General features: G+C 37.9%; 1 protein-coding gene across 1 annotated transcript in view; it reads left to right on the plus strand.

Moving 5' to 3' along the window:
* The first annotated feature begins 5591 nt into the window (after positions 1 to 5591).
* Positions 5592 to 24281, plus strand: part of LOC114463183 (ovochymase-2) — a 31847-nt gene continuing 13157 nt past the window's right edge. The window contains 12 exon segments of the mRNA XM_028446573.1: positions 5592 to 5856; positions 7816 to 7946; positions 8900 to 8993; positions 9413 to 9553; positions 9757 to 9854; positions 11470 to 11581; positions 13024 to 13266; positions 13849 to 14064; positions 15456 to 15596; positions 19467 to 19712; positions 19903 to 20088; positions 23722 to 23831. Of these exon segments, the coding sequence (XP_028302374.1) occupies positions 5709 to 5856; positions 7816 to 7946; positions 8900 to 8993; positions 9413 to 9553; positions 9757 to 9854; positions 11470 to 11581; positions 13024 to 13266; positions 13849 to 14064; positions 15456 to 15596; positions 19467 to 19712; positions 19903 to 20088; positions 23722 to 23831 (1866 nt within the window). The 5' untranslated portion in view covers positions 5592 to 5708.

Here is a 24281-nt window from a genome sequence, read left to right on the forward strand (position 1 = left end):
GTACAAGTGTCCTTAAACGCAACTCAGTTACAGTAACATAAGTACTTGTAATCCATTACTTTCATCTCTGCTTCTTTGCCATGACAAAACCATATTTTATTTATTCCTGTATCAAGAATAATGCATTGTCAAATAAAAGCAGACACTATCATTTATTTTAGTGCATTTACAGTTGTGTGTCTTTGTGTGCACGTGTTTGTGAGAATAGATTAAAGGTCCCATGTCAGAACCCCAAAAACATAACAAAAACACAGGTTTATTTTCCCAAACTCGCCTGTTTTCCAGACTTTTAGCCTCTGAAAAGTCACTTTCTGAGCAACTCTACACAAACACACTGATTCACGGCCAACTTATGCATATTCATGAGTGGGCGTGTCTATAGACAGGACACTGACTTCATCCTTCCCGCACGGTGACGTAGGGCCAGAGGACGACCCACCCTCCTCCCACCCACTCTGTAGCCGAGCTCATGCTGCTTTATAAACACGAGACAGAGCGTGGGGGCGGGGCATTCACCGGTACATAATAGACTGTAGAAAATACATACATAACACTGTGCAAAGGATGCTGAAATGCTCACCTTTGTGGGCCTGTCTGTTTACATGTCAATCATGGCAGAGAGCTTCCTGGAGGTGCGGCTTCGCCAGTTCAGCGCTGCGTCAAATTCGTCATCAAAGTGGGAACGCTTCATCAAACTGGAGGGAGATGTTGGGGCTCGCCCTGCAGTAAGAAAGGAGCAAACTAACTATTGAGAGAATCAATGAATAAAACACTTTGGTCATGTGTATGAAGCTCATATAGCACTTTTATGATGTTTAAAGCACAGTAAAGTCGATTTAGCGTAACATGGGCCCTTGAAACCTAAAGTAGAACAACCTTGAATCGTTACAGCCTCTCTGAGTTCTGGGAGCAATTTGGAGCAGCATTGGTAGCATCAATTTTGAGCTATAATTGAAGTGGTACAGATACGTTGCACCAGGGTTGAGATTTAAGATCTGTTCACAGTGACCCAGTTAGATTCATAAACACTACCAGAGTCTCTTCAATTCCTACAAACAAGCCTCACTGCTGGCCCTGCACCAGCTGCAGGACGAGGAATGAATACCACATTTATACACAACATGTTCATCTTACTGATCAATTAGGGTACATTAATTATCGTTAGGGGAAGAGTTAATCAATAACAGGTCACACTTCATACTGTGGAATAAGTAATTGGGGGGAATATTGATCTGATCTGATATGATTTATTTTTCAGCCCTTTCTTCTCTCTCTCTCTCTCTCTCTCTGTCCTAGATGCTTCTCTCTCCTCTTTGATAATGAGATCAAAATGAAGCATCTCAGTCCACCAACTAAGACCATGTTAATCAAACTCTGCTCGCTCTCCTCCAGCAGATTGTTCCTCACAGACGGCTTTTCTATCACCTCCCATCACTTATTCATTCTGATATTGCATTAGCTGATCAGGAGAAGAGCTGCTCATCCTCATACTGATGGCTTCCCACTGGAATATATGGCCTACATTTGTTTGAGCTACAGTGGTCTGTGTAAGGGTGTGCTTTATCAAACAATTTCACATTATTTCTCGCTAATATTCACACTTTCACATTTTATTTTTCTTTACTAGCTTTTCTGTCTTGTTCTTTCTATCATATCTTTAACGGAGACAAAAAAAACTCTATTTAAGGTCTCATTATTGGTTGCAACCTTCCTATTAGTGAATATGTGTGCAAAGATTCACGTGACAAAAGCATATACATACACGCCTGTACCCATGTACACACAAAGGTCACCTTCACTACCATCATTATAGGTTGCCTTATTGAGGCTGACAGATGTGCTCGTAAATCACCGGTCCCCTGGTGGAGCAAGAACATTCTAAACAAATACTAGTAAAGGTGACACACAAAGAGAAAAAAGGAAAAGGAAACGAAGCGAGGAGATTGAAAGTCGTGCACATATTGAAACGTATATTATTACTGTTCCGTCGCTGATGATGGTGCTTTTTAACTGTACGTTTCTCCCACTGCAGCCCATTCATCGCCTGCCGACAAGAAGATGTTTTTAATTGTCCTCATCCTCCCACTGGAAAAAGATAAACAGCTTTTGTTACATTATTATCACCCATGGAATAGAGAGAGTTCATCTCTTGAAAAAGAGATGAAGCATTAAAGAGGATAGATGAACAGATTGTACGAACAAAGTGAATTCAAGAAATGTTGCAATGAAAGAAAACCAGGTTTCATTATATGACTGGGCTCAGAGATATACTGCACAACTCAAACCATGTGCTTATGTTACAGTGCTGCTGTACAGTACAGCAACACTGCAAAAAAGATTCCTCGCCTTTGTTTATTCAGTTAAAGGTTCAGTCTGCAACTCTTATAAAAGTGACTTTTTGTCATATTTGCTAAAGCTGTTGCTATGTAAGGACAGCTTTACATCAAACTAGTAGTTTGTGTGAAAAAACAGACTCATTGAGTCCCCCGTGCTGCTCCGGCAGCCTTTGGCAGATTGCCAGAATGCACCACGACCGAGAAAAATGAACCAATCAGAGCCAGGATTGTGTTTGATGGGCTGTCTGACAGCTGTTGCTCACAGGCCACGCCCCTTTCGCGGGGCTGTAGCGCCGTCTTTTTTTACAGTGTATGGTCTGGAGGAGTAGAAGATGGAATTAGCAACTTTTCTGCTTGAAAGGTAATTACTGCTGCTTGATTTACATTATGTTTGATTTGTAATTGTTACACTAGAACTCTGTAGTGCATGTGTTTATGTGCATGCAGCAGCCTCCGTGTGGGCTGCTGTAAGTGACACTGAGTTGTTGCTGCTGCTGCTGAGGTGTGTGCACATTGAGAGAGAGAAGCACTGCAGTAATATGCTTTTAATAGAGCATGTTATATTTCTGTGATGTTGCTGTCTGGCTAACGTTAGCTTGTTAGCTCCTCTGAGGGAGGGACTTTGGAAAGTTTGGAGGCAGGGCAAGAGAGCAGCGGGGAGGGAGGGGGAGAGAGGGACTGCACCTTTAAGGTAGGGCTGCACACACTTTTTCAGCTCGCGAGCTACTTCTACCACCGATAGCTCTTCACGATCTACTGTGTTGTAGGGGTTATAATTGTAAATAATTAAATTGTAATACTCGCTTTATTACAATTTTTAATATTATATTATTACCATTACAATTATTAAATAGGGCGCACGGAGGCTTTGTGGTTTGCACATCCGCCTCACAGAAGAATGCCCTGGGCTCAAGCCCTGCGGTGGACACTTGGGTCCTTTCTGTGTGGAGCATGCATGTTCTCCCCGTGCTGCGTGGGTTTTCTACGAGTACTCCGGCTTCCTCTCACGATCCAAAAACACTACTGTTAGGTTGAATGGAGTTTCTAAATTGCCCGTAGGAGTGAATGTGGGTGTGAGTGGCTGTGTTTTGTCCTGCGATGGACTGGCGCCCTGTCCAGGGTGTACCCCCGCCCAGCGCCCTATGAGAGCCGGAGATTGGCACCGGCAGACCCATGCGACCCTGTTAAATGGGAATAAGCGGGTATGAAAATGGATGGATGGATGGATATTATGGCAAGGCAATTGTATTTGTATAGTGCATTCATACACAAGGCAAGTCAATACTTTACATGATTAAAAAGTGTAACAGGAAACATTTAACAGTTTAAAAATAACCAAGAACAATAAATTAGCAGTAAAAACATTTAAAATCAGCAGTAAAAACATTAAATCAACAATAATATGATTAAAAAATCTCCCTCTCAGTCATACGCAGTAAAGAAAAACAGTGTTCTTTACTCTGCTGGCAGTTTGTTTCAGCATAACAACTAAAAGCAGCATCACCATGTTTACTGTGAGCTCTGGGCTCCACTATCTGACCTGTGTCCATAGATCTGAGAGACCTGCTGGGTTCATACCTGACTAACATGTCACTGATGTATTCTGGACTAAACCCATTCACAGATTTATACACCAGCAGCAGCAGAACTTTAAAGTCTATTCTGAGGCTGACTGGGAGCCAGTGTATAGACTTTAAAACTAAAGTTAAATAAAGTGAACTTTATTTACTTTAATATCCATCTGGATGAACAGTAATAGACTATTGCAGGATTACTTTTCTATCTCATTGTAAGACGACAGAGAATTAAAGGCTTTGCTTTGCTCACACTTCTTCCCAAACAATGTCAACAACAATGAGCTCCATGAATGTTTCCTGGAAAAATCAAGATTTGACATACAAAAAAAAAAAAAAAATCAACGGAAAATCCACTAACGTTTGGAGTTCAACCAAAGCTTCCATAATTCTGCCAATTCAGTCCAGAAGCACCAGCTGGTTCTTACTGAATTGGTCAGAATTTACATTAATCAGCTTAGTTCAGTTCTAACAGGGTCACATTTACTATGTGTCATAGAAACAGATGGAAGATATGCACAATATCATAGCTGCTAACCTAATCCACTGCTTCATATTGGATGACTTCATTCTTTATTGTGTGAACAACACCTGGTAGCAGAAAAACACTGAGGAGTTTGTCCTCTTTTGCCCCTATTACAAGTGTATAATGTGTTGTTATTGGTACGAAACCTCTCATTTAAAAGCAAAACGTGTAATACTTATTCATAAATATATTCATGAATTATTTATGAATGAAAGGATTACACCTCAAAAGCACTCAAACACTGGGGCAGCTATGATTAAGTCTATGTATTTGTTGTCTGTTTTTTTCATCAAAAGGCTTGGTTAAAAGATTTCCTCAACGTTATTAATCTGTGACAAAAATTTTTTTGTTTCAAAGCAAAAAAAAAAAAGTTTGATTACTAGAGTTGACCTAGAACACGTGTCAAACTCAAGGCCCGGGGGCCAAATCTGGCCCTTTTGAGCATCTAATTCAGCCCGCAGGAGAGAATAAAAATGGCAGAGAAAACACGTATTGTTGTATAATTTACAAAATAATTCAGTTGTATACAGTTTTTTTAAATCCTGCAAATTTCCTCAAAATATTCTACTAAATTAAATAACCATTGTTTGTAATATCAAGGAAATGTAAGTGAACTGAAGTTTAAAGTCACCTAATGCTTGGATATTGTCAGTCTCATATACTTTATATGTCGTTTATACCTAGAAGTGCAAACTAGGACACATTATTGTTGAAATTGCTCTTTTTTCTGCCTAAAATCTGCGGCCCACTTGAGATCAAACTTGTCTGTATTTGGCCCACGAACTAAAATGAGTTTGACACCCCTGACCTAGAACCAAAATATTTGCTGTTTGCATGTTCTCCCTGTTCCTGTGTGAATTAACTCCAACACAAAAGATCCACTTGGACATTTCTCACAGCTGTGTGGGATCAACCCTCCACTCTGACCTGTATTTTGGTTACATAATGACATTAAAATCACCTTTAAAACTCATAAGACGTCTGCATTAGCCAACATTTCTTCCTGATCCATGAAAAACGTGCCACAGGTAAAAAGTCTGACTTTAATCTTCAGAGCCCTTAAAGATCCTGGCTTTACAGTAATTATGGTGAACATTTTACAGCTTAATTGACATTTATCATTTCACACTCACGGCTGCAATACGACATCTGAGAAAAGCTCAAGGTTCACCGGTACTAAGTTCAGACGAAGCATGCATGCACGTATAATGTATTGGTGAATTGCTGGACTAAGAGCTCGGCTTGAGACCATTTCCCTCCATTTGTGGAATAATGGGGAAGAATAGCAGTTATTCCAGCGGTCTGAGCACTCTGGAAAAATGTCTGATATTTCTGTTTGTGGCTATGACTGGAACCTGCATTGGCATCGTGGTCGTTTACTTTGTTGACATAGGAAATACATTGACTGACCCAACTGAAGGTAAGTAATCAAGATTTTTAAAAAAATGCATTTTTGGGTTGTTTGTCCAAAGAAAATGTGAATAAACAGAATAAAGTAACAATCTTTAATTAGATTAGATTAGATTAGATTATCCTTTGTTTTATCACACAGAGCAAGCAAACAAGAGAGCTAAATACAAATACAGAAAGGAAAAATTAGGACAAAAATAAAATATACAATAAAAAATAAAATAAATAATAAAAAATAAAATGAATAATAGATATTGGTCAAGATAACAGTATAAATAAACTGTAAGTGGGGTTTTACAATGAGTATTGAGTAATATTGCACATAGTACGGTGCCAAAGTCTCTTTGGGTGAATGTTTACGGATGATTTAATAATAACTGCAAACTGGATTAATCACGTCATTTACTTACTTACTTTTCCATGTGGTCTGTGTTTTTTACGTTGGCTCGAGAGATTCATTAATTTATTGTCTTGCAAAACAGGGCCGAGCATTGAAAATCTTACTTTGCAAAATAAATCAGAAAACTGCAACAAGAAACAACTGAAACTAAACCTAGAATAGAATAAAGATTGTGCAAAATATACAAAAGTTTTTACAGACAGTCACTCGGTCGGTCGGTGGTGCAGATATAATATTATGTGCAATAAATGTGCAAATAAATAGGTCAATAATCAGTAATAAAAGGATAAAGCACTGAGTCGAGAGAATAGTCCTGAGCTAAAGTTAATACATCAACGTACAGTATTTTTCATGTCGTTTTTGTTTTCCCATTGACATTTGACACCAAATGTTGCAATAAAACAGTGTTAATGGGTATGTATGTGGCTTCCTTTTAATAACAGAAATGATAAATCGATACGTACACAAACCCATCTGATGCACATGGTGAATTAATTATATCATACTTATACTGAAGTCAACACATGGAACAGAGTCCACACTCACACCACAGTCTAAAGGAGAGAGAATTGAGAATTGTTTTATATTTACAAGGTTAGACTTTAGTAATATGTGTATGCGGTACTATCGTACTATCCTTTTACTCAGAAAATTAGATTAATTAATTTTTTGGGGAGACTGAATAATAATGATTTATGGTAGGGGGCCTGCAGTCTCTCTGTACATAGTTTACATTAATTGCATTTATTGGATCTATTCCAGTAACACCATCCATCCACAAACATGTGTTTTTTTTATTGACTGAAGGAGTACCCTGTAGAGGACCAGATGTGACTCTCTATGACCCTGTACGGTGCTCAGGATAAGTGGGTTTAGTGCTGACATTTTCTTTTCATTAGTTTAGCAAATGATATTGATCATCAGAGTCTGCATATCATCATGTACCGCAATGACGACACAAGTACTTTACAGGCGTACAGCTGCGACTGAACCTGTCTCAAAGGAAAACATGTCTGTACTGTTAAATTATTGGTATGATCAATTTGTATAATGATTAGACAATCAGTTGTTCAATGTCCCTGATTGGTTGGCATCTCAGCTGTGGAGTCTAAACAAGGAAGCCTCACAAAGGCAACACAGTAACATTGATCAAATTATTTTATAACAGGGCACATTTTGGAATTTTGAACCAATTGAAAAATATTGACAATCGAGGTTGCATAGGACTATGAACTTTGGAACGTGAATATTTGGATCATTATTTATATTTAAATGCTGTAATTATAAATACAAAAAGCTCTAAATATAAATGTGTTTTTTACACAGTTTTTTAAAAGTGGTTTATTTTTATTTCTTCTTTTTTTTACCTTGGCTGCACATGCTGTCAAAGGTCAACACTACAATAAGTTCACTCTTTTTAAGACAGCAATGCATGTTTTGTTATTGCAATTAAAGAAATTAATTTATTTTATTGCATTTTTGTGACCCTCACCAGCGGTTTATCTTTCCAGAGGTCATTGTCTGGAGAACACAGCTGAATCTGCAGTAGTCATTGTATTTCACTTTCAGGGCCCAGCTCAGGGTGTGGTGGTCCTCGTGATCTGCTCGGAGAGTCGGGCACATTCACCAGCTGGAACTACCCCAGTAGCTACGACAACGGACAAAGCTGCACCTGGGACATCACTGTGGACCCCAACAAGGTGATCACTGCACTCTATATTATCCCATAGTATGTACAGTACATATGAACATAAAGAGTGTTTAGAGGCTTGATTCAGTGGTTAACACTGGCACTATAGGTCCACTGCAGCACAGATGTTTGACATTTTTGTAAAGCCTATTTTATTGATTATTAAAGGTAGAAAAACATGTACCCATAAAAGACGCAACAAGAATTAACTAGAATATTTGCATTTCCTGAAGAAAATGAGTCCAACATTGCATTAGCATTAACCTAACATTAGCATTAATCTAACATTAGCATTAACCAAACATTAGCATTAACACTAGCATTAACCGAATATTAGCATTAACCTAACATTAGCATTAACACTAGCATTAGCCTCGCATTAACATTAACATTAGCATTAGCATTAACTTAGCATAAAGATTAGCTTCAAATTAAAATTAAGATTAACATTTGTATTAGCTCTAACATTAGCCTAGCATTGACATTAGTACTGCATTAACATAATATTAGTGTAGCATTATTAGTAGCACTAACCTAACATTAGCATTACCTAGCATTACCATTAACCTACCAATAGCAATAGTCCAGCATTAGCATTAGCATTAGCCTAGCATTAACATTAACCTAGCAACAGCAATAACCTAGCATTAGCACTAACCTACCATTAGCATTAACTTATCTATAGCATTAGCCTTAATATTAAGACTAACCATAGCATTAGCATTAATGTAGCATTAGCATTAATGTAGCATTAGCCTAGCATCAACACTAATCTAGCATTAGCATTAGCCTAGCAATAGCATTAACCTAACATTCAAATTAACCTAGAAATAAAACAATCTGAATAAAGTAAAAAAAAAAAAAAAAAAAAGCTGAAAAGGTTGGAAAGGTTGAATTTATCTTCATTTATATTTACATACACCGTCACTACTAATAGTAAAATGTTGTGTGATTCTCGTGCAGGTGATCCAGCTGTGGTTTGAGGAGTTTGCTTTAGAAGACACGCAGCTCTGCACAGCAGACTTCATCACACTGCGAGACAATCTGGGAATCATTGGTAAATACAGTATCTAGAATCAAACACTCCCCAAGGTAGAAAAGGGGAAGTGGCTTCTAAGAAAGTGCAGCTGAGTGCGAGAGGCAGATATAAGAATCTCTTGTTCATGGATGAAGGATTCATTTGTTCATCCATGAGCAGTTTCTGCCTCACTGCCACAGTCCTGCAGATTCACTGCACACTGCTCTGTCCACACCAACACAAAACACAACACCTGTGCTACCACTGGACAGTCACATCAATCAGGATTATGAACAAAATTGAATGTATAAGAAAGATTCAGGCATTCACAATTCACATGTTGTATTTACCCTGTACTTTGTCATTGTCATTCAATTGCTTTGTTGTGTATTGATCAGATTTGTGACCTCACATGTACAGTTTTCTATAAGTATCTATATCTATGTTGGTACTTGTAGGTAAATTCTGCGGTTACACCAAGCCCAACCCAATAGTGTCACTAACCAACCACCTGACGCTCTACTTTGACACCAACGACAGAAAAACAGACCAGGGATTCAAAGCTCATTTCAAAGCTGTCACTCGGGAGCAAGCAGGCGGTAAGATCACATTTCAATCAGAAAACAGCGTCTAAATCCAGCTTAATGTGTGATCAATGTCATACTGTATTACATAGGCCTAGAAAGTAAATAATAGGTGAAAACAGGGAGTACTAATGAAAAAGAATGAGGAGTTGGTGGCGTGTATGCAGTTATGCTTGAAGTGTTTGTGGACCTGAAGTGCCCTTCATCCCTGCTGCCAGAAATAGCCGGAGCCGGCGGCTTCCTCCAAGGTGATCAGGGGAGTTTGATGACCCCCGGTTTCCCAGAAAAGAACTACCAGAATGGAGTTCTGTACCAGGTACACTGCCCCATGCAACAACAGCAAATACAGTATATTCAATGTTACCATATCCAAAGTATTTTAGACGTCTAATTCTGAATACAATACGACCTCAAAAAAAAGGAACAAGTGGGAATGAAAATGGATGGATGGATGGATGAATCTGAATAACAGTTACACACAGTTATTAAAAGGGATGTGGTCTGCTTTCTTAAATCATACTAATATGTGTAGAGCGGACATGAGCCCCCAAAGTAAAAGCACAAAATGACTTTAGAAACACACAAGGTGCCTCCAGAAATACACAAATTGACATATGAACATACAAAACCACAACAAAGATACACAAAATGACATAAAATATATAAAATGACAGAAAGAATACATTAAAAAAACATATATATGACTCAAAAGCATATATTACATTGAAAACACACAAAATGACTAAGCAAACAAAAACAAGGGCAAAATACACAAAATGACAACAACAAAAATATGCAAAATGACAACAAAAATACACAAAATGACAACAAAAATACACAAAATGACATGCATTGAAATTATGATTATTTGAAAGATAACGTTAAAAAAATTGTTTGTTTATTTCATTCAAGACATTAAAACAAATGTCTTTCTCCTACACATTGAAAAAAAAAAAAAGAAAAGATTGTAGAGTTTCTACTTTTTTAAAAACTGTATTTTTAGAGATGAGTTAGTGGTTCCCAAACAGGGGTACATGTACCCCCGGGGGTACAAGAGCACATTGCAAGGGGTACTTGGAAATATTTGGACACATTCACCACAAACTCACAGTACTATTGCTCAATAAAATACTATTCCATCACACTTCTGACAATAGGAGACAATAATTAGCCATATTTTAGAGACCATTATTACTTACTATTGAAGTAATCACACAAAAGTTGCATGATATTTAAAAAACTAAATAAATTTATCCACAAATAAAAAAGGAATAATGTAAAAGGGGGTACAGGGGGAAAAAAGATTGGGAACCACTGTGTTATGCTATTTTAGACATGTGTTAAAAAAACAAACTGTAATTGTTTCTCATCATGTGACCTAAAGCCATGCAGGTAAATATAATTACAGTTTGATACAGTATGTCATCAATTGTACAAAGTAGGTGCATCACATTCACATCACCAGCAATACATCCCATACCTCACCAACCACACAATCAACCAAACCACATGCTGCAACACTCAGATTTTCACCACCATCAGTATGGACGACACACGCGCTCTTGATTAATGATTAATGAAGCTCATTAAAGAGGACGTTCGGTTCATGGGAAAGTGTGCGTGCTGGGTTTTATGTAGCGAGGTCATATGGTGTTATTTAATCTTATCATCGTCATTTCATCTGTAGGTGTTCTCAGCATCACAGATCGCCATCTATTAAAACTGAATGTGTAATGAGAATATATATGAATATATATGAGGTACAGTATTTTTAAAACTCTGCTCCTGCCGCTGTCTTTAGATTGCTGAGGAAATGTAATGGGCCACCAACAATTTTCAACCCCCTCTGTGATTTAACCTAAGCAATCATATGATTTTAAGCTTGATTTTTAATGAGTTTATGGATGTGTTTGTGTGTTTTGTGGGATCAGTGGAAAATCACAGTGCCTGAGGGGGAAAGGGTCCGGCTGACGTTTACTTCATTCGATCTGGTCCCTGAAGTCTGCGGTGACTCTGTTCAGGTCTTTGACTCCTCCTTATTAGGTAAGCAGCAATTAGTACAGTATGCTTTTTTTTTTATATCACATTTATCTATATGGTTAGTTAGGTTCATGGTCATGTGCAAGAAGTAAAATCTGGGCTACCCAAAGGAAAACATGAGCTCAGGTAAAGGTTTTATTTGTACTGGGAACAGTTGTGTTTAAATTTAAATTTAATTCAAATTAAATTGAAGATCATTCAATCAATTGAGGAAGATTCTCAACCATTGGTTCCTGGACCCAAAGTGTGTCATAGAAGTGTGTTCACATTTGTTTATGAAGCCAAAAAAAAAAGGTAAAACATGTCAATATAAATTGACCAGCAGTCAGGAGCCTCCATGCATTCCCACATATTACACATGCAGAGTCCCCTCATGCAGCCTCAGACAGAGAAACTCATCAAAAGCTTAAATATGAAATTCAGCCAAACATTGTAGAGTTCTGTGCATCCTCTCGACCTTACACTTCTCATTAAAGTTGTAATAATAATAATAATAATGCATCAGTTTTATATAGCGCTTTATCATGGACACTCAAAGTCGCTTTACAGAATTAAGGCATTATTCTTTCACTCCACACTTAGTGGTAGTAAACTACTATTGTAGCCACAGCTGCCCTGGGGCAGACTGACGGAAGCAAGGCTGCCATAGTGCGCCATCGGCCCCTCCGACCACCACCAATACACACTCACACACTACACTCATACTAGGCAATGTAGGTGAAGTGCCTTGCCCAAGGGCACAATGACAGAGTAGCGAGTTGTATTTCACAGTTTGATGAATGTGTCGTATTACTGATATATGTTCAATCACAAATGTTTGGTAGATCTGTTTCTAAAAAAAAAGAGATTATTTATCACTGAAAATTCCAGTTGGCTAATTAATTAAATGAAACGAACAAGTTATAATTCTGAATAAGATATATTTTCTTGTGTGCTAACAGATTATTATTATTATTATTATTATTATTATTATTATTATTATTATTATTATTATTATTATTATTATTATTATTATTATTATTTAAATTCATATTATTTCTCAACAGCATAAGTAAAATTCAGTGACAAATTTAACAGATAGGTCACATTGTATATGAAGCTACATTATTGTGTTTTTTGTGTGCAGGAGTAAGGGGTACATGGCTTCAGGTTAAATGTCTGCAGGGGTACAGGACTGGGAAAAGCTTGTGAACCACTGACTTAGAAGATGTTTCTAAAAACTCAGTATATGTACCCTGTGGTTAATGCTCTCAACCAGAAAACATAACCTTTCAATTGATTGTTCAAAGCTGTTCTATGTAGTTCTACATAGTCGATTAAACTACACATCAACTGGCTACTTTACACATGATAACAACTAAAACCAACCAAATTCAAATTGAATGAATGTATCTTTGGTGTTGAACTTGGCGGTTTGTATGTTGGTCACTTGTCAACCTTTACAGGGAAATTATGTGGAGGAACACTGCCCAAGCCAATGGAATCCATTGGAAACACCATGGTGGTCCGCTTTAAGTCAGACAACACTTTGACCTCAAAGGGATTCAGTGCCATTTACACCAAGTCCAGTCTGCCTCCTCCCACTACCACGACACAACCTACGACAACACCCGTAACCACAAACACACCCGTAACCACAAACACACCCAGACCCACAACACAAACATCTGCACCTCCTACAACATCTGGTGAGTTTGTTTAAATGCTGATACATTTGCATCTCAAACTCATTGTGCTTTTAGTAAAGTATGACATTTTTTTTCTACCCTTTCTCTTTGTTTTGTTACTTGTTCTTGTGACTGTAATAGAAATACATTTGAGTTGATTTCAAATTCCTATATTGCAATGAGAAATGTGTAGTAAAGTGGATTATCATCAGTGATTCTCATGAGAAATTGTAGCAGAGTCATTGCGAGCATTGAAGAACCTTCTGCAGTTTTGGTGCAGTTTTCCATACCCTGACACAGCTCTTGGTGTTAGGGCTGAATGCAGGGATTACAGTGACAGGCTGTGGAGATCCCTGGAGTTTTAAATCACTGTATTAAGGCTTTTGGCAGCCAGAGCTAGGGGCTTTCTCTGGTGGCCAATTAAGGTACCATATAATGAATCTGTTCAAGGAGTAGTTTTGTATCAAAGCAGTTGACAGGACACTTTATTACGAGGCTTACCTATGTACTGTAACATCTATTTATTCTCTTTGGTTTACTTTCAATAACAGTTTGTATAATGAGGTGTGAATATGAATAACTGTGAGTTTTTTTTTCCTACAGGAAGTGGTGGTTCAATTATAGTTCAAGGGCGCAAAGGAGTCCTCCAGTCGGAAGGATTCCCAAACTCATATCCGGCTTATTCAAACATCTCCTGGAAGATATCAGTGCCCAAAGGATTCCTGGTGAAGCTGCAGATCACTGAAATGGCCATCCCAGGAGAGCCTGGCATTTGTAAGGAGGATAAATTGGTCATCGCTGATGATTACAGCATTCTCGGTAAGAGGAATGGTGCCATTTTCCATTTCAAGACTGAGATTAGTTCTTCCAGCTGAAAGAAAAGAAGTTGATTCTCTCCTGTTATATAACCAGCCTTTAACACCTTTAGTTGTTACTTTATAAAACTCAATACAAGTGCTTCTGTCTGCTGTAAGACTGTTGATTAGGATCTTCTTCTTCTGCACAACTTCACAAACTGTGAATGACCTCTCATTATTCATTCCACGGACTGCAGTGAAGCTGTTATACAGCTTTATCTGTTGCTCAGTTCTCAAGCACCACAGCAGAGTGGTGCATCTATGCAGACACACACACACACACACACACACACACACACACACAGAAATACACAGGTTTGCACAACTGTGCACTGTGTGAAAATGGTGAGGGAATAGAGTCCAGTCTAATTGCATTTTAGGAATAGGAAGAAGATTTGGGCTTTTACAGCAAATTTAAACTTTGGTTTTTTTTAGAAACTACTTAGTCCAATTAGTTTTATGTTCATTTGTTCTCCCTTATGACAACTGGTTTCAGTAATGCAGCACGTGCATTTTCACTTCTTTTTAAATGAATAAGTCGACAAATAAGAAGAAGGTACCTGGACCCCATCTGTGTAGAGTTTGCATGTTCTCCACCTGCTTATGCGGCTTTGATTTTGATTTGATGCATTTGATTTGAATGAGTAACAACACACATGACCTGCCAATAACAGCAACCAGCAACGCAAATACACCCAACAGAAAAAATGCAGGTGCATGGTGTTAAGTTGAGGTTTTGGTTTTTCAGGAGATTTTTTTTTTATCTCATGACATGACTTCAAAAAGGTACTGGAACTATTACATGGAAGTCAAGTGAAACTTCAAAGGAACCATCAAAGGCGATCAGCAGAACTCCTCTGACGAAGACTGACAGTTGACGGTCGAAACATGTCAAAAGATGGAAAATTTGCTGAAAAACTTTGTCTGAATAAACGAAAGCCTCAACTTAACATACCATTCAAAAAGAAAACAAAATGAATCTTGCTGGAACTAAGAAGAAAACGTATTTAATCCCAACCCCATAAAGTTTCATATTCTCTCTTGCGGTATCAGTATACAGTATCAATAGTATGAATAATTAACCATATTGTTTGTCAAAGTCTCGCAGTGTCAGACTGTACAGGGTGTAGCTCACCTTACGCAATGAGTGGGTAGAATGAAGAAATTTAATAAATGATTGAACTGTGAATATGTAGTTTTTGTGGAGAATCATTTAATTTATCGCTCGATTTCCTTGGATGTATTAAGCGTCTGACATGGATGTGCATATTCTTGTGGCTCCTGTTATCACATAAAATGAACCATTACTAAACTACCCCCTCCCTATGCACCATCTCTGTCTCTTCCCATCAGGTACACACTGTGGTTACCACCTTCCACCAGTTGTGATCAGCTCCAGTGACAAAATATCTGTTGCCTTCCAGTCTGACAGTCGCCTTACAGACCGCGGATTCTCGGCCAGATGGGAAGCTGTGTATGCTGAGGATATTGCAGGTTAGAATACTTGCATGATCATGGAAACCACACATAGAGAGGAACACACTCTCACCTGTAGCACTTATAGGGAAAAACACCTGAGGTGTGCTCTGCAGTGTGAGTGCTGTTGAGTAAGGGGGTGTGAAGCATAAAAAGTGAGATAAAACTCCTTTATTGCTTCTTCTGATTATGGTTACCAGGAAAGGGTACAAGTATTTCCTTTAGGGATGAAAGAGAAACTTTAATTATTTTACTACAGCAGAGCAATCATGTTTCATACTTGACTGAAAATATAATCTTTCCGCACCTTTTGTTTAATGCAAGTTATAGAATACATTTTAATGAAATAAAAGGTCCTCAGTTAGTTTTTAATGGAAAAAACCTTAGGTTGAAATACCCGACTTGCTACTGATCTTTTTAAAACTTAATCTGATTTAAATTACTATGATTCATTACATTCAGTGGATTTCAAGGGGTCTTTCAATAGCTGAAAGAGTAAATGTATAATTTACTTTCTTTTTTTACATGTTTTAATATTATGATTGAAAATTCAACTGTTTTAACTCAAAATACTTGAAGTGAAATTGCATAATATCCTCCACCAAGCACCAAATCTCCTCTTTTTTGGATATTCAGTTATCTGGATCAGTGATCCTGATCATAGTACCATGATCATTCACAATTTAAAATGTAGCTAAATCCCCTTGATTATGGGCGGGGCTCCTGAAGCAGTTAAGACAGCAGTCTCATCTCCAATGAACAATCTCTGCTATGTTAACTAGCTACTTAATACTGAATATACTGTACCTCTCTATTCACAATTTTGTCTATCCAACCTACTCGACAGGTGCTAGTTTTTATAGCTTTATAGCTATGATAACAGTGCTTGTTTGGATGCACATTGGTCCAACGACGTCGCAGAATCTCGTTCTCCTCCAAAGGCAAAATTAAATTATAATAGTTGGGTTTCAACCAGTGACATGCCGTGACCACTAGGGTTGGGTAGGCATGTTGCAAATCGAGACCACCAATGACAATTTCATATGTTTCTGCTGTCAAGTGTTAATTCAATTCAAATCAATTTTATTTGTATAAAGCAATTTCCAACAAAGTCATCTCAATGCGCTTATCAAAATATAAAATTCATAATAAGAAAGAAAAAACCCAATAAGATCCACATGAACAAGTGTTTAGCCTTCTAACAAAATCAACATCATAAACATCATTAAAGAAACATAAACAATTAATTAATATAGCCTCCATACTCTCCCAACAAGATATATCTCATGACACGACAGCACATCTGTTGTTTGTGTTTGAAACACAGAGAAAATGACAACTCAGAACAGCCTCAGTGAGGAGCATCCACAAAGTGACGTGCCTTTGGGAGGGGGCGTGGCCTCCCTCTGCCTTACAGCGGAGCGAAAAAAAAAAAAAAAGACTGCAGCTGTTCCAGGAAATAGCACTGTTTAGTAATTTGGGCTATGAAACGCACAAAATGCGGACACTTTCAAACTTATAGGTACTGTAGGCTATTGGAAATGGAAAAATAAATAATTTATAATTAAAAAATAAAAAATAAAATTATAATTAAATAATCAAAATATCAATTCACCCTTGGGTAGGCACTGCCTACCTTGCCTACCCTGACGGCACGTCACTGGTTTCAACCCATAGAGGGCATTCACGCTTACATTTTACAACAAAATAAGCCAAATTTAAATACTTAGACTAAATTGTTGAGAGTTGGACCAGGATCAATCACCAGCACAACCACCAGTAAAAAAAAAAGCCGGTGTGATTAGCGGCTAATGCTATCCTAGCTCAGTGCTACAGAGAGAACTTTTACCTGCTACTACCACCTCCTCGCTGATTTTCCTCCACGTCAAATCCTTCCTAGTCCAGTCTCGGTTATAAAGGCTGTGTCATACAGCTCCAGGTGGTCACACACAGCTTCTACTCCATGGTTGAATAAGTGAACAGACCAGTGTCCATGTTGAAGGTCCCATGTCATGCTATTTTTCACACATTTTCATTTGTTCTAAAAACCTCAAAAACTTAGTATTTGAGTTTTAGCCTCTGAAAAGTCACTTTCTGATCAGCTCTACACAAACAGGCTGATTTGCGTCCTACTTATGCATTATCCTGTGTGGGCGTGTCTATAGACGGGACACTGACTTCATCCTCCCCGCACGGTGACATAGGGTCAGAGGATGGCCCGCCCTCCTCCCACCCACTCCGTAGTCGAGCTCATGCTGCTTTATTTATTTATTTATTTTTCTACTTCTCTGCAAATGCTGTCAAAGGTCAACACTACAGGAAGTGCAATCATTATGAGACAGCGATGCATGTTTTGTTATTGCAATAAAATAAATTGATTTATTTTATTGCTTAATTGTAACCATCACCAGCCCTCCCTAAGGAAGAGTGAGAAATATTTTATTATAGGAAGGATATAAAAAGGGAGAGCAGTGTTACACCTAGGTGCAGGGGGAGGGGGAAGGGAAAGGGAGCAGGGAGGAGAGACTCAAGGTAGGAAATAGAAAGGGTGGGGAAGAATAGATTATTTTACAGTGAAGGTGAGATGTGAAGTTGTAGAACATATTGTGCGTATTATGTTGTGTAATCAACCCAGTATGGTGACAAGTATGAAGCTTAGCTATAATGGTGGTGGCTGTGGACAGGGTGAATGAGTGAGTGGTAGTACCTAAAGCAGGTATTTGGGATTAACGTGTCTAAAGTTAAGCCCACCGGACAGCGCAAGCCACGGAGCAATGCCCCCCCTGGCGCAAGAGCGACCGGCAGCTGCCACCTCGGGAGAGAGACACCCCAATGGCACTCATGCTGCTTTATAAACACGAGACAGAGCGTGGGGGCGGGCGTTCATCGGTACATACATAGAGTGTAGAAAATACATACATAGCACTGTGTGAAGGACGCTGACATGCTCACCTTCGTGGGCGTGTCTGTTTACATGTCAATCACGGCAGAGAGCTTCCTGGAGGCATGGCTTCCGCGTCAAATTCGTCATCAAAATGGAAACGCGTCATCAAATTTGAGCGAGTTGTTTGGGCTCGCCCTGCAGTAAGAAAGGAGCAAATCACCCTCTAACTAACAATTGGGGGAATCAATGAAAAAAAAAAAACATTTTGGGCATGTGTATGAAGCCCATATAGCACTTTTATGATGTTTAAAGCACAGAAAAGTTGATTTAGCATAACATGGGCCCTTTAAACTGATACAGAATCAGTAGATTGATCTGGATGGATCCCCTCCCAAGTTTATTCACTTGTTACTTATCGAATATGAGATATTTCCTTAAAAATCCATCCATTAGTTTTTGAGGTAATGCCGTTTAAAAAAAAAATAAAAATAGTTTTTAAAAGTGACCATCGTTTAGTAATATACTTTATTTATACTTAAGAAATCTTATTCAAGTTTTTAAAATATGTTATTATTCAATGAAACTAGGTAAAAAAATTGAATATTTTAAATTACAAAAGAATTTCAAAGGGAAAGTGAAGCAAAGACATGAGGAGAGTAAAACCAGCTATCAATTTCTGCTTGGACTTTATCATTTTCCCTAATCCGGAGCTCTGTTGTTTGCTGCACCTGCATAAAAGGTTATTCTGTAATTTTTCAATAATCCCAACAATGTTCTAAAATAATGTTATAATAATATACCTAATAATCCTAAAATCCCTATTAAACAATGTTTGATTAGAAGTAATGTATCATGCTCTTATGTCTACACCCATAAAGTACAAAGCAAATATGAAAATTGAAAATGGTTTAATCGTCACTTACACACACAGCAGTTTGAGACACTTTTCACTTTATTATTAAGAAAATAAACATCTTGTTGTAATTTCCCCCTTCCTGTTGCAGAAATTCAGGGCTGTGGCTTCACATCCAAAGCTGAGAGTGGAGTTATCAAGTCTCTGAACTGGCCCATGAACTACATGACCAACACAGAATGCATGTGGAACATCGCTGTGCCTTTGGGCAAAAAAATCTCTCTGTTTTTCACCCACTTTGACCTGCAAGACAAAGGTGTCCTCCCAACCAAATGCTTCGATTATGTAATGCTTTATGACATCAACGGTCTGACAAGTGCACTACTTCAAAAGCACGGTAAGCTTGTCTGTCTGCATGACTCAGTGTGTTTATATTTGGCACAAGAGCTCGATAATTGTATGACTTTTGGACACAATGCTTTTCCCCAGTTCAAACTCTAACCACTGCGCCATTGAGTGTGACAAACTCTTCAAAACTCTGGTCACTTATTGACTATAAATATACTTTCTATTTTACATTCCATTAGGTCCATTTTGTGGGACGACGCTGCCCAGTACCATCCAGACGAAAGGCAACAGACTAATTATTCGTTTTCATACCGATCTGTATACGGAAAGTAAAGGCTTCAGGGCCTACTGGACAACAAACTCCAGTCTGCCTGCTCCCACTGAGCCACCAGTTCCCCCAAACCCATGGGACAACATCACTGTTGGTAGAGTAAACCTTTCATTATTATTTCCTCATCTTATGAGTTGTGACCCAGATTTGGCTTTAAGACCTATTTTAGGTGGGACGCAAACTTTTGCTTAGACCCGAAATGTGAAATAAATAAATCATTAAAATCTAAAATATATTGCAATTTTATTTTGAAGGGGATTTATACAGCAGAGTACTAACTATTCACATTTGAGAAAAACGAGATTAACGTCTTGCATTTCTATATCACATTTCCTATATTTGTACAAGTGAAATGCTTTTTAAGTTTAATATTTCAAAGTTATGGGTATATATTTCTGCTCACAAGATACTATATTAAGTTTTTGATTAAAGGTGCTTCATTAAAAGTTAAATAATTTATTTCCCCTCTAGCATCATTACCTGCTAGGCATTTAGTTGTTTCCATAAATTATTTTTTGTCGCCCTACACTGAGATTCTGCTGTATTTTAGGTTCAAACTACTCCATCTTTACACAATCCAGAATTAAACACTTTCCTTGATTTGTGTCACAGCCTATTGTTGACGTTACAGTTGAGAACCACTGCGTTAATAATAGAGACTCAAAAGAAGGCAATAAAGATTTGTAACAACTGTGACAAAAAAAGCAATAAAAGAAATGTCAGTATAGTGACACAAAACATTCATTTAAAAAGAAGCCCAAAAATATAGTTGGGTTCAAACTGGACCAAGACTAAAATGAAAGAAAGGCAAGAAACCTGAAACTATGACAAAACTGTGAAAATTCATACTAATTCATACTAAATCACATCAAAACTAACCAGTTTTACTTATGATTTATTTATTATTTATTTATTCAGTTCATTTCCGACATGGTTGCAATCACAGAAATTCATTTTGACATTCAGAGCAAAATCACATCATTGGTTTTTTTTTTTTTTTTGTCCTTTTGCATGCCGGAAAGGGCGACGGAAAAAAGCATTATGCTTATCCAGATCCGTCCCCTGATTTGAACACAGATCATTTTACATCAAACCTCGTTTCTTCCCTAGTCAAGCATTCTCATCTTCTTCATAATTTCATCTTTTCATTAACGTTTTTTTTGTCCTTTTTTATGTGATGTGTTCTCGTCTGCAGTCATTGTTCCTGTTGTTACTCCTCCTCACTGTCCTTTTTTTCCGTATCTCCTCGAGCTTTCTTTTCCAGTCATTGTTTACGTTCCTCCAACTCTCCAAACGAAAATTTCTTCTTCTCTCGGAGTACCTTCATATCCTCTGAAAGTCGCCTCAGCATACGATGCATCAGAAAGGCACATGCACATACACATACCCCCATCATTAGCAGGCCAAAGATCATGACCCCTAGCAGATAGATGTCCTCCACATCTTCCACTATCAGCGGGGAGAGACAGAGCATCTGGCTTCTCCCTCGTGCATCCATGACATATCCACTTTTGCCCACATTTGGGCAAGTTGAAGTGTTAAACTTAGTTTGAATGAAATCATCTCTGAGATGGAACCCAAACAGGAGTTTAGGACATAATACATGATAATAAAACATGGTAGATTTTAGTCATTCATACCTTTTTTAGATGTACAGTAATCAGCTAAAATGAGTGTTCATTTAATCAACTGAAATAGACTAAAACTGCAAAGAATTCTTATGATCAAGGACGAAAACTCAATCAAACTTTATCAGAATACTAAAACTAAGACTGATATAGTTATAATTAGAAATCATAATTAACATTTATGGTGGTGAGACAGCCAGAGAACGCACATTAGGATTGGCTGTGTGCAGAGGAGAAGCAGTGGATTCACTGAACAAACAATGTTGCTGATTGAGTTGGCATGTTCAAAGGAAAAGAGGAAAAAACCTGGGACAGGATTGATGGATGCAGGAGGAAGAAGAAATGTACATAAAGTAAGAGTAATGTCTTTTCTTTAGCATCCCTAAAAGAGGAAGAAGTAGATGTTTATTACCTCCGCCGAGGAGGTAATATCCCTCTGGATCAATCTACTGATTCTGAATCAGTTTTAAAAATGGTAAAATGCCAATCTCTTATCATTGGCAATATTTTAAAAATTTCAAATTTTGGTTTGTGGTTTGTTTATCAATTATCCCACTAAGTTTCATCCATATTGGATGTGGATTGCACATTTCATCACAATTTCTGGGAAAAAAATGGGGGAGCCCATACATTTTTACCTAATGTATCATAATTGGTAAGGATAGTGTAATGGCAATTATTATATTCATTATCATATCATCAAATGTGTGTTCATGTGTATAATTTGTCATGTTTTAATACATGATGACTGCATTACTCTTTGCACTTTTGAACAGCTGAGTCAGGTTAGATTAACAATACAGATCATATTGTATCCACAGTGCAACACACAGTCTCTACTGAAGGCCAAACTCAAACTCACATGCAGACATACACTATCAAGGACAGATACCAGTGGCGCAGGCCTTCCTCATAATATACATCCTCCAACATTTCCACTGTTGGGAGCATCTGACTCCCTCCTTTTCTTTTTTTCAGGGTTGGGCCTTTTTCTGATATCTGTATAAAGCTTAAGCTGTGAAACTGTTAGTCAGTCCTGTATATCCTGAGCCGGGGACAAGACCTTTTGGACCATCCTGCTTAGTACCTGGTCGCCTTTCTTTCCCACAGGATGGGACTCTCCTCTTTTTTGTACTCCTTTTCATTCAGTTTTAAGAAATTTTTTTTTTTATAAAATCATCAAGCTTTGACTGGACATCATCATTCAACACAGAGCATAATTCATGTCACCAAATGAGGTCAACCGCAAATTTGCCGTGACAATAGAAATTTCTTCAACGCCTTTAAAGTGTGAATGATCACTGATCCAGATAACTGCCAATATCTGGCAAAGAGGAGATTTGGCGCTTAGCAAGCATTTGTGCTGTTTGAGCGCTCCTTTACCTTTGTATTTTCACTTCATATAATGAAAATCTATTATTGCGTTGTATACAAAATTGTGTGGATTACAAGTTCAGGACTAAAAAGAGGCAGTTTGCTGGTACATTGTGGTTTTTTTGTATCCTCACATTCAATATCATGGTTTACTCCATGATTTCCTCTGGGTTTGACCTGCCAGGCCAACAATATTTTCACACAGCCACAGGGAGGGGGCTACATGAGCCCCTTCACTATACTGTGTTGGTCTGATTGATGCCTCCTATCATTCGTACCTCTGCTTCACACTTTCACTGCTGTATCCCAAGACGCACACTAAGGCAAGATGATTTGGTTTGCCCAGAGCCTAGTGTGATGTGACCTGTGCTTCACTTCCCTTCCTGGCTAGTTGTCAACAGATTTCCATCCTTCACCCACCAATGAGCCCCAGGTGGCCCAGGCCTATGTCAAATCAATTGCTAAAATTGAGTTTTATGGTTGGACTTTGCTGCTATAGGCTTTTTTCCAATCTATGCTCTGTGTGGAATGATAAAAGGGAGAGATGAATACTGACTCCCCCAGCTAAAACCATGGGATACTGCAGGTAGAAGAGTCCACCTGTGTAGCGCTAAACTGAATAAATTGTTCAAACCACAATCAGAGATTCAAAGCCACATTGCAGCAGCACAGGAGCAAATATGTTATTTTCTATATAAATATACATACAAATAAATCTGTTCCAGATTGGCCCCGCCCATGTGGGCAACCAGCAATCCATCCAGCGGTTACATCACGTATTGTGAATGGAGAAGAAGCCACTCCACACTCCTGGCCATGGCAAGTGTCCATGCAGGTGAGGATCTTATTATCTAATGTAAATAATGAATACAAAGTACTGAAACAAGTAAAAGTACAGTTGCACCAGTGTTACATTTGACTGAAAAAAATTATTTAGTTTTAGTCATAGTCCTTGACTAAAATGCTTATGTTTTAGTCAAAATGTAGTCATCAGGACTATTTTCAGTTATAGTCAAGTTTAGCTTACTTCCTATTGGCTCACTTAACCGCTTGTCCCGCCTTCCATGCAATAAAAGTAGATTTGATTGGATTTATATAGTTTTGATTTATCACCAGTAGTAAACAAATATCAGTATATTTTGATGTAGCTTTCATTCATGTATTTGTTTAATTAGTCATAGCCTTATTATTGCCACTTTAAAAAAAAAAAAATGTAGTCCAAAAAAAACTAGACCTATGACAAAATTAACACTTAGTTTACATCCATATTTTGCTATTTTTTGCC

The sequence above is a fragment of the Gouania willdenowi genome, chromosome 1 (assembly GCF_900634775.1).
Source record: "Gouania willdenowi chromosome 1, fGouWil2.1, whole genome shotgun sequence".
Lineage (NCBI taxonomy): Eukaryota > Metazoa > Chordata > Actinopteri > Blenniiformes > Gobiesocidae > Gouania > Gouania willdenowi.